At 30.8% G+C, this 14,087-nt stretch overlaps 2 protein-coding genes across 2 annotated transcripts in view; both read right to left on the reverse strand.

The window, feature by feature from the left end:
* Window positions 1-4,260, reverse strand: part of LOC111622796 (pre-mRNA-splicing factor CWC22 homolog) — a 38,795-nt gene extending 34,535 nt beyond the window's left edge. Inside the window, exon 1 of the mRNA XM_023365213.1 lies at window positions 4,157-4,260. Within this exon, the coding sequence (XP_023220981.1) occupies window positions 4,157-4,191 (35 nt within the window). The 5' untranslated portion in view covers window positions 4,192-4,260. The remainder of the gene's footprint in view (window positions 1-4,156) is intronic.
* Window positions 4,261-7,331: 3,071 nt separating this feature from the next.
* On the reverse strand, window positions 7,332-13,562 carry LOC111622782 (hydroxyacyl-thioester dehydratase type 2, mitochondrial-like). The gene is made up of 4 exons (XM_023365204.1): window positions 13,306-13,562; window positions 9,893-9,975; window positions 9,286-9,383; window positions 7,332-7,511 (listed from the first exon to the last, which is right to left on the reverse strand). The coding sequence occupies exons 1-4, from the start codon at window positions 13,557-13,559 to the stop codon at window positions 7,473-7,475; spliced, it is 474 nt and encodes a 157-aa protein (XP_023220972.1). The 5' UTR covers window positions 13,560-13,562; the 3' UTR covers window positions 7,332-7,472.
* Between the last annotated feature and the right edge of the window lie 525 nt (window positions 13,563-14,087).

The raw sequence follows: 14,087 nt of genomic DNA on the forward strand, positions 1-14,087 counted from the left end.
CGCAGTCTGACACTGCGCCAGGAAAATCAAATGGTTTTTCAATTCTACTCAGGTGGTCGATTCAGGTCGCCGAAGCTGTTAAATTGTCCCCCATAAACTACCAAAAATTATAAAGGTCAGGCATGCATGATTACTCCTTTGAGAATTAACCTGGAGAATATGGCCGATTCTACTCGGGTGGTCGGTACAGTTCGCCGAAACTGTTAAATTTTCCCCCCACACATCCAGGAATGACTCAAAATCAGGCATGCATGGTTACTCCTTTGAGGATTAACCCATGGTGTATAGCAGCCTTCAACAATCTCTTTTTTAGTTCCATTGTCATTTTTTTATTTTTCTGTTGCCTTTTTGCAATTCATGATTAATAAAAATAATAAAATGTTACTTACAAATTAAAATCAGAAGAAATTTAACAAAGTTATAAACCGTGGCACCGCGAACGTCTAATCTGATCTAGTACACCGATAGTGCTACTTGTTCAGAGATGGCGCTTATAATTGAATTAAGTCGTATACCGAACAAAAGTCGTATACTGAGCAAAATTTGTTTCGTCCAAACAGGACGTATTCTGAATTGGACGTATTCTAAAGTAGACGTATACCGAGATTCCACTGTATTTTAAATTTACTATTTGAAAAGGCTTGTGGTTTCAACAAAAGTTGAATTCCTTCTTGAACGTTAATCTACTTTTCGACACTTATATAAGACAAGATTAATTGTTCTGTTGATTCACCTGAGACATTTTCTTTGCTTCTAATTAATTTTCTTACATTTTGTGGTAATCCGTCTTGAGATAGCAGCAAAAAAGTTTTTATTTTCTGAGATGAAAACTCTGACATTTTTCCAGAAGTAAATAAAGGTGAATCAGATTGAAGAGAGCAAAAAAATTCATGCCAGCAATCACAACAGTCAGACAGCGTCGCCCCTGTTTAAATTAATTGAACATCTATTTTTTTGATTATGTGATGACATAATCAAACGTAACACCAAAACACAACTACTTTCACACCTCATTGTAAATTACTGCAGAAAAATTATACATTAGGACTCCAACATAATAAATATTGTGGAACTTATAAATGTTGTCATATGTACAGTGGGTGATCGGTTAATGAATAGACCAGACTGTAAACAAATTGGACAATGAGCACTTTTGTGAAAGATTTTTATGTTCAGACAACAAACACATGTTTAGATAAAAAACACCTCACAGAACAAACACAAGAAGCAAGGCTGCATTTAAGATTTGTATATTTTAATGGCATCTATACATGATTTATGGAACAAGACTTTCACAGTTGTATACATAGCCTTTTTTGCACTAGTTAATTTCTGTTTTCTGAATTTTTGTAAATGTTTTTCTGAACTTTTTATTTAGAAAACTGATAATATTATGAGACCTAAAAAGAGTGGAGTGTCAAGAACTGTTTTCGGTATAGAAACAAAGCAAGAGATAATAGCCAAGGTAGAGAGTGGGCAGATAACTTCAACAGGTCTACAGTAGATATAATCTTAGCTAAGAAAAGACTCAAGCAGATAAAAGAGTAATGAAAATTGCATCTGAGAAACAAAGATGTGTCATCCATGAAAAAATGGAAAAATTGCTTTTAGTTTGTCATTACATGTAAATAAACATAGTAAGAAAGTACAGTGGAACCTCGGTATACGACCTTAATCCGTTCCTGGTGTTTGGACTTATACCGAATTGGACGTATACCAAACCAACCTTTTCCATAAGAAGTAATGTAAAAATGATTAATCCGTTCTCATGTAAAAAAAATGGCTGGCTTTAAACACCTGGCTTTCCTGGCTAGTTTCTGCTTGATTTTTCACGAGATCAGCATGTATCCTTTTAACTTTCTCGCAAATAATTTCTTCTGATACGCTGTCACCGGCACACTGTTTTTCAGTTATCCAAAGCAAAAGCAATTTCTCGACATGATCTAATGTCTTCGATCTCTGTTTAGAAATTGATTTAACCCCTTTCGCAACGTTAGCAAATTTAATAATGTCTTTATTTTTCACGATTGTCGATATCGTCGTTCTCGGAATACGGAATGCAACAGTTAAATCTCGTTAAATCTCGAACACGCGTGCCACCTTCATATTTCTCAACAATCTCTTTTTTCAGTTCCGTTGTGATTCTAGTCATTTTTTTATTTTTCTGTTGCCCTTTTGCAATTCATGATTAATAAAAATAATAAAATGTTACTTACAAATTAAAATCAGAAGAAATTTAACAAAGTTATAAACCGTAGCACCGCGAACGTCTAGTCTAGTGTAGTACACCGATAGTGCTACTTGTTCATAGATGGCGCGTATAATTGAATTAAGTCGTATACCGAACAAAAGTCGTATACCGAGCAAAATTTGTTTCGTCCAAACAGGACGTATTCCGAATTGGGCGTATTCTAAAGCAGACGTATACCGAGGTTCCACTGTATATAATTTTTTATTTAGTTTTTGGAGTCTCCAGAACGAATTAATCAAATTTTCACAAAAATCGACAGTAAATTGATAATTGTTAATGAACAATTCGGATAGCAAACATGGTCTTGGAACAGATTATGTTCATTAACCGATCACCTACTGTAACTCTTAAAACATATCTCCCTGTATCAGATCTACAAGCACTTTCCATGCATTGAAAGTCATTTCAGCATCCTTATTGTTTAGACATCTTACCTATTAAAGCTTTTAAATATTTCCCATGCCTCCAGTGTTCTCAACTTATCCAAGTTTAATATATTTTTAATCAATCTGGCCTCTTCCCATAGTACCCACACTTCAGACTCCATCGTGTATTGTGTTAGTGGTAGTTGTCTTGCTCTTTGAAATGTCATATTTATGTTTGGTCAATTTTTGCATCCATGCCCCATTGATATATATACACGAGGCTATTGTTAAATCTACCATCGCACAGTGGTATAGAGTAGATTCCCAGTGATCTGTTAATATTGTAATTATCTTTTGTGTTCACGAGGAGTCTGAATATAATAGGGCTATGTTTGAAAACCACCGAGTGCTTGGTATAACAAATTATTTGTTTGTACATGTACATAGCAATCAGACTAGAATGGAAATCTACTGCAATTTGCCTGCTGTTTGCTTCTTGCATTGCCCAATTTCTATTGTTTGTAAGGCATATGTTGTTTTTCTCATCTGTTATATAACCATTTAGCCAAAACAGGCACTAGAGTTTTGTTAAAGCCATGTCTTCTAGCAACATCTGTAATGTATTTCAGCTCTTTGTTGGTGTCAGATATGTTTGAACAATGCATAAAAGCTCTCTTCCAACTGAACACTGCCATCTTGTATCGAGGCAGGTCACATGATGTGGCACAAATAAAAATGGAGGCATATGAAGGTTTGAGTAATATAGAAGCATACATCTCATTATCCCATAGCAGTATCTGTACATCTAAGAAGTGAGCTGCTTCCTGTTAATCCAATTTTATTGTGGGCTCACACAGATTGTCATTAAAAACTGTTAGGATATTATGGATAGCGATAGCGTGCTGCCCATTGGTATTCCTCTTTTTTGTAGGAAGGAATTGTCATTGAATTTAAAAAACGATGCGTAGCATAGGAGGTGGGCTAGTTCTAGTATACATTGATGGTATAATCCCAAATGAAATGTCTCTTAACTCACAAAAACATGATTCCAGTTTGACTGACAAAAACATCAAGACAAAGTCGGGAATCATAATGTATTAAAAGACCATCTTAATAGGAACAACTTTAGCATCAAGAATTCTTTACAACTTATAGATAAATTAAAAGAAACTAAACTATGAGGAGGAGAACACATTACAGTTCTCGACTTTGTCTCAATGTTTCCATTGGTCAAACTGGAACTGTGCCTTTGCGAGTTAAGAGACTGCATATACATTGTGGTTGTGGAACTGTACCATGTTTCGATCAAGATATGGACCTTGATACAAATGACCCAGATACAATAATTGGGTTTTAGAACACCAGAGGGCGAAAAATGTGAATAGGAAGCTTAACTATTACGTTATTAGTTTATACATGTTTGTAACAATAAAAGAAATTAATTAATAAATTTTAATGTATTTATATTCAAAAATTATAATTTACATACAACACATCACTTGTCTGTAAACGCAGGATTATAAATTGGAAAACAACTTACGTCTTATGCATCGTAGATTTAGTAAAATCTTTCATGATGGCAGAGAACTATTTCCATCAAGTGTTGCCAAATCTCAAATAACGTAATAAATAGCCAAAAAGTTTCTAAAACCGCAACTAATTATAAATTTAATTACGTATTTATTTTAAATAAAAATAATAATTTTTCTGTTTTATTCATTAAAATGATTTTTAATTTAAATTATCGATTCTAAAAATATTGCATATTTTAAAATGAAATAATTTATTGAAGTTGCTGAATGGGAAGCATGTGATCGTCGGATAGTCGACGCGTTGTGTTTTTATTATTCATTTGGACTCTCCGCCCTGTGGGCACTAAGAGGGCCTTTTTTAGCAAGCCCATTATGGGTTCGGCCAGATCTACATGAGGTGGCTGGGTGGTGAGGGACGAGGCCTGACATATCCGGACGGTCCCCCCCCGAAAACTTCTGGGGATTTTTCGCCCGTCCGGATTTAATCCCAGGTTCCCCGGAAGGGTAGACTGGAACCTTGATGCTCGGCCATCCGACCGTGTGTCCACAAAGTCTGAAAACACAGATGTTGAAGGTCGATTTATGTCGTGTTGTTTAAAAAATTTCAACACAAGGGACTTTCATGTTTTAGGTTTTTTCAAGAAGAATTTGAAGAAAATTTTTGGTCATCACAGTGCGCAAAGAAAATTATTCCTATTTTTTACATATTTTAACATGTCTTTGCACACTAGAGAACACGAGTATATAAAGTATATATGTTCCTGCAATACTTTCCAACAATGGCTTTTTTTTAATGTTCCCGTTAGTGATTATTGTTTAATAGTGGTTTGACCGTACGGTATTATAAAAAAATGATTAAAAAAATCTCATGTCACTTTAAAAAACACATATTTGCATAAATATTTATAATTTAGATATAAATTGCAGCAAAATTATGTAAAAATCAAATATCAAACCAGTTATGTTAGTAAAAATTGAGTTAATGAATGTATGTTTTAACCTGTGTATGATGGCCAAATGGCTGAGTGGTTAAGATATCAGCTACAACTCTGGAAGACCCAGAAACAAATTTCGATGAGTTGTAAAACTAGGAATTTTGGGAGAAATGGTCTGTCTCGGATACGTAAGGTCTATCTGTCACCATACAGCTACTGCATTATGGATTTGACTGGACCAAAATCCATAATGGAGGGCCATCAATTATTTAATAAAAAGTTCTTTGTATTTATGGGACAGAGTTGAAAAAGATAATTTTGTGTTGTGTGAGCATTTTTAATTTTGATACTTCAGATCTATTTGAGATGGCCAGATGAACAAGACATTAAATGTCAAAGTCTGTTATTCAAAGAAACCCAGGTTCTGCTTTGGGTCAAAAACCTTAGGAATTTTTCATGGGTGATTCATCCTAGATTTGTTAGGCTGACAGCTGGATGGCTAAGTTGGTTAAGCCTACTCTTCTGAGGACCTGGGATTTAAACTGAGCAGTTGAAAACCTCACAAATTTTTCATGGAATGTCTATCCTGGATATATTGGACCTTGTACCATATCACTTGGTTACCCCCCATTGTGGTCTTGGCTAACCCGTCTTTTCTCCCCAGTTCCATTATTTTGGTAAAAATATTTTTGCATCATTTATAACAATCATGTCCAACTGTCTCATTCTTGAAATTTACGTTTTTTTTTTTTTATCAGACATTTGCACGTTACTAGTATGTCAACACAATTCAAAGAAATAAACATGTAAAATTAAGTTGTGGGACTTAACACTTAAGATGGGTATTTATTCTATGTATCTGTGTTCAGTCTTGCTTAGGCATCCATTCTAAAGGGATTCAGTACTGTCTGGATGAATTGTGAGTTAAAATGTTTTAAAAGAAATATCTAAAGAATTTTATTATATACAGGTACACCACTGAATTTCTGGCATCCTTGCTTCCAAATCCTTGTCAGATTAACTATTTTTTTGGACCTATTGTGGTAACATATAATAATTATAATTCATCAACACACCTCTAACCTACTAATTATACACCTGCCATGTTTCTATAGTATACTATGAACTGCTAGAAACTAGAGACTTAAATTATATAAACAAATAAATGAAATACAGATACTTGTGCATTAACACATTAATACTCTTTACTTCTTTATATCATAAACAGTTGATAAAACAGTCAAGCAGCTTACATATCTTAACACCACAGACCATTTTTTCAACAGTTTTATAATTTTTTTTTTTTAAATAGTTTTATATAACAGTTTTACTATATCTTGGATTGATATGGACTCTAAAATGTCACTTTTTAGTTTCCTTAACTTCTATTTAATCAATTATTTATTAATTTCACTAAATTATTTTAAATTCAAATTTTTAATATTAAAAACATTTTATAATTACATTAACAGTTATTTTTATTTTTAATAATAATTATATCAATACTGTATATATTTTAATATAATTTTCTATAGAAAATTATATTAAATCTCAGTAGCTATCTAGTTAACCATAATTTTCTATAGAAAATTATGGTTAACAAGAGATATCGTTACATATCTCAGTAGCTATCTAGTTAAGTCAGTTGTTATTTGGTCATAATTTTCTCTTTTAACAATTTAAAACTGTTATATAATCTTACAGAAATTCTCAGTTTATTTCAAATTATCATTCATTGCAATGCTGGGCTGCAACTTTTTGTCACACTGCTCTCAATTTTAGCAGTATCTTGTCCCTGTACACCATACTTTTCCTGTTAACAATGGAGTCATGCCAGTCATCTATCTAACTCTGTTCTCAAGATTAAGAATGGACCGACATACACATGACACCAGTGGGAATTCATGAATCTACAATTTTTGAAAATTGCATTGAAACAAGAGATATCGTTACACATTATCTAATGATGTGATCATAAAAATATTTCAATTAATTGAGATTATGATTATTATGTTGGTATAAAGAAATAATTCATTTTTAGAAAGTATTATAAAATTTTAATAATAAACTTTCAACTTAAATAATTTTAAAAGGTACTCTTTATTACAATACAATATTTACATTTTTATTTCTACATTTATTTCAAATTTGTTTTTACTAAGAACATAAAACTTGATTATGAAATATGAAAATGATTAAGAAATTATCAATTTAAACAAATGACAATTTACAACATTATATACAGTTTTACATATTAACAATTTTATAATTATATAATAAAATAATCTTACATCTTAATTCACTTATTTATATTCTTATGATTTACGCATTTATTTATTGTTTCTTCAGCTTTCAAATGTTTATTAAACAAGTATAAAGTTGAATTGAATCACTTCAACAATAATTTTGCTTCTCCCTTTAACACTTCCTATTTTAAAAAAGTTCAATTAAATTTTTAATGTTCTTACTTTCAACAAGCAAAATTAAAATTCTTATATAACAAGCAATTATTTATTGTGATATTGTCACAATGCCAGGCTGCAATTTTTAATTATATTTTTAATTAATTTAATTTAAAATATATACTCTCCACCTCAAATTAGTAGTGGCTTGCCCCTGTACATCATACTTTAGAGTCGTGATGATCATCTATTAACTGCTTTCAGGGGCAAACTTTTAAATTGAATAACATGACTTCTGGTGCAAACTGGAAGTTCATATATAGTCAATTGGGGCCTCCTGCCACAAAGGTCTCATATCTGGTCTCAGATTTCATCTATCTATTCTGTTCTCGAGATTAGGGACGAACATATGAATGACAGTGGGAATTTATAGGTCTATAATTTTTCTCAAATTGCAGCCCAACAAAAAGATTAAAGTATAAAATATCCTTTATATTTATGATATTATGCAGGATTTGTTTTTTTAGGTTAAATTACTAAAATTTGAACACAAATTTGATGCCAAATTATGTAACACAATAAACAACTGTCCTTCAGCATTAAAACCCTTTAATAAACTTAAAATATAAATGCAAGTACTTTAATGGTTATTTTACATTCAAATTTTCAAGTAAATGCAAATGCAGTGTCTCATTACACACAGACACTGGAGAACGATATTTATCTAAGAATCCTTATATATAACAACTATGAACTCCCGTAAGATTATGGATCAACCCTTGACCTCCCAGACTTCTAGATGTCACTCTTTAAATTTCTAAAAATTTTGTTTCTGCCTATGGTACTACAAGACAGTTTAAATTTAAAATTATAATTTTAACTTTTATAATTCTTAAAAAGTTATCAATCTTATAACTTTTCCATTACAAGCTTGTTTTACATCAATTTGCTTTCCTTTGTGTTTAATTGAAATTTTAAAAATTACTAGAGGTTTGCTAAGTATTTATGCACATAAGAGAAAAACTTTTTCACTTCTCTTAATTTAAAAAATTTTTGTTTGATATTCTATTCTATAAAAATTTTGTCTGATGTAGACATAATGCACTGTTGAAAGTACTTTAATAATTATGAAATATATTTATGCAAGTGTTTTAATACTGAAAGATAGTTGTTTATCATGTTACTGTGTTATGTTATTGTGACAAATTATTCAATTTACAGTAAAATTGTTAACTCAACTCTTTCTGATTCTCAAGATAACTGAGCTACACAGAAAATCTTAAATCATTCACAGTTTAAGTCTAGTTAACACTGAAAAACAACAAATAAATTGACTGCTGTCACAATTATTTGCAAAAGTGTTAGTTTTTGCAATATTTGGTGACACTTGGTATTACAGTTAGTAGTGTGCAAACAATAATGTTTTTTATGCTCAAAAACACTCAATGTTTGGAAAATGAATTTGAAATAAAATTATAAATTTGAAGTGTTAAATAAACATTACCCATTTCTAAACTAATAAATACTGAACTGTGTTAGTACTAGGTAATGTTGAAATAGTAATTGATTTGAATAAGTAAACTGATTTGAAATAAGATTTTTCTCTGTAACCTCATTGGTTATCTTTGGGAATTGGACAGGAATATATTAATATTTTTTACTGTAAATTGAATAATTGATCACCCTGTAGTTTTATCCATTGCTTTTGAACCATGCTGTATATAAAAATATAAATTTTTAATTTCTATATTTAAAATAAAATATTCAAAGATTATAATAAAATGAAATATCTTCACTTACCTTTCCATTTTCAGTACAACAATTGAAAGAACATTTTACAATTGTTTTTCTGACTGAGGTTATAACAACTTTTGCCACCACTTTTTCATCTACATACACTGCAAAATAAAAATTCTGTATAAATGTCAATTAATGTAACTTCTTTCATTTTTTATTTATTAAGTATTAACGAACTTTTACAAATCAATTTTTTACATAAAATTTAATAGACACTATATCATGAAAACAACATGAGTTAGTAATGTATAACTCCAATATTACCAAGACAATTTCTAGATACATGTTTCATACATACTAATAAATGATATTTATTTAGTTTTGCTATAACCATTTATAACTTACATTTTTGAATAAGGCTATTTTGTTATTTATATATATATTTATTGTTCCAGATTATAATTAATTTTCATATAAAATTTCATTTTATTAAAACACATATTTTTCAAAATATTTCAAAATTAAAGCAGAATAATTCAAAATGAAATATTACATAATATAGATGTTAGTTCAAGATATATCTTAAAATTATATCTTGATTAAAATAAAATACTCAATATACATGAAAACAAAATAAATAATTATTTTATAAAAAAAAAAACTTACTAACATGGAGCTGGAAATTCTAATAATTCTTTAACTACAACACAGCCAGGACCTGGTAATTTGGTGCCCAATAAACAAGAAATTAATCTAGAAAGATAATAAACAATCTTTTTCATTGCTTTAATGAAATCCTAGATAAAATTTAGATCAAACTAAATGTCATTTTTGATGTAAATGGCATTAAAAAGTAATAAGCAAAATTAATTGATTTGTTCAGACAATATTAGTGAAGATAAGGAAGAATTGATGGAGGAGATAGAAAAAGTTATGGATAGAAGAGAGCAAAGGATAAAGATTAACAGAAAGAAAATAAAGTTCGTACAATTTCACTTCAGTGATAAGGAGAAAGTGTAGGTTAATTATCGCTTATAAGGAAACAAAAAATAGTGGAGCAATTTAAGTAATTTAAGGATCAAAGATTTTAGATTAAAAATTATAAAACAGTTGTAAAGGTGCAATGCTGTTTGGATCAGAATGTTGAGGAATAAAGAAATATCAGGTAAAAAGTTGCAGGTAGCAGAAATAAGTATGCTCATTTTTATGTGTAAGATTAACTTAGCTGATATGAATAGGAATGAGCATATAAGGGGTAGTTTAGATAAGGGATATTATAGAGAAGCTTATGTAAAATAGATTAGATAGCTTGGACATATAGTTAAAAGAGATGAATTGGTTAGACAAATCAGGGACTTAGAAAAGGAGCTAAGCAAAATAGAGATAGGCCAAAAAAAGTTTAAAATTAAAGGTAGGAATGATTTAAAGAAGTTACAGTTAACAATATAACTCAAAAGAGGATAATTTGGAAGACTAACATGTCAAGGTCCAACTGATCAGAGAGAGAAAAGGAATGATGTTCAAGCAATAGTAAGAGCAATATTAAAACTGATCAGAGAGAGAAAAAGAATGATGTTCAAGCAATAGTAAGAGCAATATTAAAAATGTTTTGTCATTATTAATTGGTTTTATAAGTAATTTTATCTCAAAGTATTTTGTCATATTACATGATGCATTCTAAACATTTACAAATATCAAATGTGTAGAAAATTACTTTCTCACTTTCAGCAAAATCATCTTAGTTTAATAATTTATCATACATTAACCATGTAATTTATAGAGAATTGTTTAAAAATTGTCCCAACTATAAAAATTAATATTTTATTTAAATCTTTTTTAAACACTTTTACTTCTTTTGTATCATGTATTCAAATCTTGCAACTCAAATTTCATTCACTTCTAATAAAGATAGAAGGCTGAAACTTTGAGGACAAATCTAGCTTGTAAGTCAAGCAATTCATTGTAATAATGTTTTAGAAGGTTGCTCCACCCTGAACCTGATAATCAGTGTAAATGTGTGTACAGTGCCAGTGCCAGTGCCAGTGCCAGTGCCAAGGTTATTTTTCACCCTAAGCAAAGTTTATAAGTACATCTCTTATTTCACAAGTTAGATATTTTTTTAAATGAAATTTTAAACAAAAAATAAAAGTTATTTTGGCATGCTTTATTAATAATGTACAAAGTAATATACAATATGTAATTCTTCTAAATACAGAGCCATTTATATTTTTTTAAATAATTTGAAAATTCTCTGTTATAATTCATTTTGAAAAAAAAAAATTATAAAATACTGAAATTTAATATTTTAAAATCGTAACATTTTAAAATATTTATCTTAACTGAATTTTAAATAGCAGTAAGTTCCTCATGTAAATTGTAAGGAACTAAAAAGAACCAAGAGTAAAATAGTGTGATGTGTAAGGGATAAGGAAAAGAATTGGTACCTGAACCATATATCACTATTTAATTTAATATTTTAGTGAAGTATGAATAAAGCATCACTTAAAATTTTGCACCACTTTATGGCTTGTGTCCTAAGCAGTTGCCTAGTTTGCCTAAATGGTAGTGCCAACCCTGTGTGTGAAAATACACTGTAGTGATGTATAGGGTGGGGTGGAACCATCCATGATCATCATCATCATCCACACCAATTCTCAAAAAACATGACCAAAAAAAAGCATATTTTTATAGATTTTTTAATATGTAATAAAGTATTATATTCTGACAATAATCCACATATTCATCTCACAAGTCAGATATGTGTACAAGTTTATTATATGATTTACCTAAGAATATTTATCTACAGTTTAAAAAAAAAGGAGTAAATTGTTTTTATAAAANATCGATTCTAAAAATATTGCATATTTTAAAATGAAAAAATTCTTAAAGATATATTTTTGAAGTTCTGTAAGAAGCAACTGCCAACAATTGTTAAAAATTATTAAGTTACTATCAATTCAATTTGAAGAATTACTCTCTACATTCATATGCATCTAAATATGATGGGTATGATCATATCTGTAATGTGTATGTAGTAAATAACAAAATTAATCCAGACTTAAATAAATATTCAAATGATCTTGTTATGTGTATTATTACTAAAAGACTTTTCTCAATAGATTACTTTTATCAATTTTACATGATCAAATTGTGAAAAAACCATATAATATTTATGAGAATTTTCTCACATAGCCCAATATTTTGCAAATTTTGACCCCCTTCGCTCATTATAACTCTTTGTGGCTAGACATGTGACCTCTATCCCCAAAACCATACAGACTAAAGCTAGACCCTTAAATCCCTTTATTTTATTTTTAAATTTAAACACCAGATGGAAGAATAACAAAATCTTTATTGCAACTCCCCAAACAGGAAAAAAATACAAAAAGCAGATATACAAGGGCTGATCAAAAATATCCAGGGCAAATTTTTATGGAGAATTACTAATAGTACCAATGTTGCAACCATGGAGGGTTTTGACTATAATCTCCTACAACCAGAGCAGTGGATGGCAGCATGACTCAATTGTAAGTAAGTTAAGCTACAGTGTAGGCATGTGTTCAAGTCATGAAACTAATGAGTTTAACAAGAAATGTGTTTGAATCAAGTTTTGCTGAAAACTAGGTCAGATAATCACCAAAACGTATGAAAGTTTCAACAAGCATTCGGAAAAGTGCTCAGTCGGTCCCAAAATATTAATTTTATTTCGGATTAGTACACTTAATTTTGTTTTATTAATTTAACTAATCCAGTTTCTTTTGTCGTCGATTTGTCCCACGTTGAGCACCTCAGCATGTTGCAACCCACTTCTGCTAATACTATCCACATGCATGACATGTTTCTAACACATAGCTATACTGCAACTCGGAACAATTTTTAAGAAATTCGGCCAAGTGAACAAACTTAGACCTCCTGTCCAGTTATAGTGTCCCATGATAGCCAATGACTTAACCCCTTCTACTGGGTTACACGATTTGTGGACGTTTCCTAATTTTAACTGTATATTAATTTACGAGATGAGAAAAGTATAATGACATTTGATATAATTTAGTTTTTCCTAATATATAGTGTATAAATTTCTACCCATTAATTAAAGCACCGTGAACTAATCTTCCATCAAACTTCTGTTTTTGAGCATAACTATCATTTAAATGAATTGGATTAAAATCTCCAGTTAGTTTAGAAAATAATTCTACATCATCTTTTGTAAATAATCGAGTTTCCTCAGCAGTATCTCCTTCGTGAATGTGAGAATTTCCGGATAATGATAAAGTCGTCGCATGCAACCATTTCTTGGCGACTCGAACCGAACATGCTGCAAACAAGCAGGCCGCCATCTTTAAAATGGACACCTCGGCATGTTGCCAATTAAAAACAATCGAATTTTCCGAATTGATATATTATCATTAACTATCGGAAAATTCGTTCCAATTATTATATTCGAAGATTAATCACTCGCAATTTATTCGCAGTAGCAAATAAATTCGATATTTTTCCGTTTTACCCCACACGTAACGTCGCGCTGCTTCGTGTGGCGTCGTTTAGCGTCGGAGTCGTTTTCTCTCCTTATAAGAGAGTACTTTTTTTTAACTCTTTCCGCCCTGTGGGCACTAAGAGGGCCTCTTTTTGCAAGCCCATTATGGGTTCGGCCAGGCCCACAATGATGCTGCCGGGTGGTGAAGGACGGGGCCCGACATATCCGAACGGACCATCCCCGAAAGATTCCTGGGGATTTTTCGACCCGTTCGGATTCGAGCCCGGGTCCCCCAGAGTGATAGGCTACCACCTTGACCGCTCGACCATCCGGCCGCTTAGAGAGTACTAATTTCTGAAGTTATAAATTTCGTAATAGCAAATAAAAAAAT

The sequence above is a fragment of the Centruroides sculpturatus genome, unplaced genomic scaffold, assembly GCF_000671375.1.
Source record: "Centruroides sculpturatus isolate CEXI.00-Female unplaced genomic scaffold, Cexi_2.0 scaffold331, whole genome shotgun sequence".
NCBI classification, from domain to species: domain Eukaryota; kingdom Metazoa; phylum Arthropoda; class Arachnida; order Scorpiones; family Buthidae; genus Centruroides; species Centruroides sculpturatus.